Source organism: Bison bison, unplaced genomic scaffold (genome assembly GCF_000754665.1).
Source record: "Bison bison bison isolate TAMUID 2011002044 unplaced genomic scaffold, Bison_UMD1.0 scf7180017862907, whole genome shotgun sequence".
NCBI lineage: Eukaryota > Metazoa > Chordata > Mammalia > Artiodactyla > Bovidae > Bison > Bison bison.
The window spans coordinates 7,678-10,221 of record NW_011493479.1 but is presented as its reverse complement, the minus strand read 5'-3'; the positions used below and the strand labels follow the sequence as shown (position 1 = coordinate 10,221).

Here is a 2,544-nt window from a genome sequence, read left to right as displayed (position 1 = left end):
CATACATGACCACTGGAAAAACCATAGCCTTGACTAGACGGACCTTTGTTGGCAAAGTAATATCTCTGCTTTTTAATATGCTGTCTAGGTTGATCATAACTTTCCTTCCAAGGAGTGTCTTTTAATTTCATGGCTGCAATTAGAGACTCTAAAGGGTAAGACTAGAAAATAGTCCATTAACATTATAACATATGGTAGAATCAAACACAGTATGAAATATAGAAGTCTCAAATTCAATACAAGAGGAAAAACTGAAAATAGCATATAGTAAGAAATCCTTAATAAATATTGATTTTGTGACTGGGGAGGATAAATTCATGACTATTCCTAAGGCCTTGAAATAGGTTTCTGTCATTTTCTGGGCATGCATTAGGCAATATAAAAAATAAGATGTTAACTAAAGAAAAAGTCCACATAAAAATATGATAGTTTCTACCAAGTATCTATTTGAAAACTACCTTACCTATCTGAAGGGCTTCCCTGATAGCTCAGTTGGTAAAGAATCCACCTGCAATGCAGGATACTCTGGTTCAATTCCTGGGTCATGAAGATCCACTGGAGAAGGGAAAGGCTACCCATTCCAGTATTCTTGGGCTTCCATTGTGGCTCGGCTGATAAAGAATCTTCCCGTAATGTGGGAAACCTGGGTTCGATCCCTGGATTGGAAAGATCCCCTGGAGAAGGGAAAGGCTACCCACTCCAGTGTTCTGGCCTGGAGAATTCCACGGACTGCACAGTCCATGCAGTTGCAGAGAGTTGGACATGACTGAGTGACTTTCACTCCTATCTGAAAATACAGAAATCATGAAGACCTGGGGGAGAGAGTATGTTCTATCTTAGACTCAGTCTCTCATCATTGTGAAGACAAGAGGTAGAGAATTGTAATTTATCTCTGAAATTCTCCAGATTATTTTATCAGTATTAAACAGAAATTAAGATAACCAGACACAGAACACACTGGTACATTTATCCTCTGAATTGTTTTCCATAAATAATGCATATTAAGCAACAACATTGGAGAAGGATTTGTGAAAATGTTGAAGATAAATGCCTTCTGCTGTATAACCAGGCCATTTTACACCTTACCAGATAATTAGAATTGCCTTCATGCTGTCAGTTACATAGTACAGTGAGAAATGCAGTCTTACTTAAGTATATCATATATTATATATGCAAATATATTTATTATCTCTATGATAAAGTGTTATGTACCTATTATTACTCTAAAATTGGCATCTGAGCAGCACTATCTTGAGAGAGATAGATACAGTTTAATTCTCACTTAAACATTAATTCCATTCTCAATGTTTTCAAAGGCTGTATCTTAAAGAGGTTAAACAAAAAGTAGGAAATAGAAAAAAAAGGAATAAAAGCACATATTTGGAGGAAGAAAGTATAAAAATAAGTAAAATTCATTCAATTTTTTTTTATCATCATTACTCTTTAATTCAAGTTAATCAGTCCTCCTTATTGGTAAAAATGATTTGCTTTAATATCACAGATATTCAATTTGTAAATGTCTAGCCACAGGCTACAGTGGTAATAACAGTTCTATAAATTTACTTTGTTTCTAGGAAAAGAACATTTCTTATGACTGCAGAAACCTGGCCGGACTTCAGATAGCGACTCTTCAGTTTTGACATAGCTGCCTTGATTTCTTTATTCCTTAGAGTATAGATAACAGGGTTTAAAATGGAAGTAAAGATGGTGTAGAACACTGCAAGGACTTTTGTCAACTGAATAACTGCTGAAGGGCCACACATAGATGAAGATGCATGGTCCAAAGAATAATATGACCACAGTGATATGAGCAGTCAGTGTGGAGCGGGCCTTGGCCGTGCTAGCAGAGGAGTGGCTCCTAACTGTGATGAGTATCACAGAGTAAGAGACAACCAACAGGAGGAAGGAACTCAAAGAAAGAAGGCCACTGTCTGCAACTATTAGTAAACTGATAACATAAGTGTCTGTGCAGAACAGTTTGGTCACTAAAGGGAGGTCACAGAAAAAACTATCCACTTGATTAGGCTCACAAAAAGGCAAGTTAACAGTAAATGCCAGCTGGCTAGTGGTATGGATGAAACCCACACACCATGGAATGAGGACTGGAGTAATACACACACGCCAGCTCATGATTGTCGTGTAGTGGAGAGGTTTGCATATAGCAATGTAACGGTCATAAGCCATGGATACAAGGAGCACCATTTCACCCCCAGCAAATAGATGAACAAAGAAAATCTGGGCCAGGCAGGCTTCAAAAGAAATAGTCTTGCGTTCAACCAGAAAGTCTGCAATCATTTTGGGGGTAGCAAAGAGGCAACACATATATCTATAAGAGAGAGGTTTGCAAGCAGAAAGTACATAGGGGTATGAAGGCAGGGATCTGAGGTTACAGTGAGGATGATGAGAAAGTTTCCCAGTAGTATTGCTAGGTAGAGCAGTGAAAATATGAGAAACAAGAAAGGTTGGAGCTCCTGGGTACTAGATAAACCCAGCAACACAAATTCGGTCACCCGAGAATGATTTGTCTCATTCATTGACTTTGCA

The 2,544-nt window shown here is 38.0% G+C and overlaps 1 protein-coding gene across 1 annotated transcript; it reads right to left on the bottom strand.

Annotated features, from left to right (window-relative positions):
• Nucleotides 1-1,559: 1,559 nt before the first annotated feature.
• LOC104983499 (olfactory receptor 4K15-like) lies at nucleotides 1,560-2,534 on the bottom strand. Its single transcript, XM_010832929.1, is given in 3 exon segments — nucleotides 1,560-1,730; nucleotides 1,732-2,312; nucleotides 2,315-2,534. Coding segments are annotated over 3 exon segments (972 nt in total).
• Between the last annotated feature and the right edge of the window lie 10 nt (nucleotides 2,535-2,544).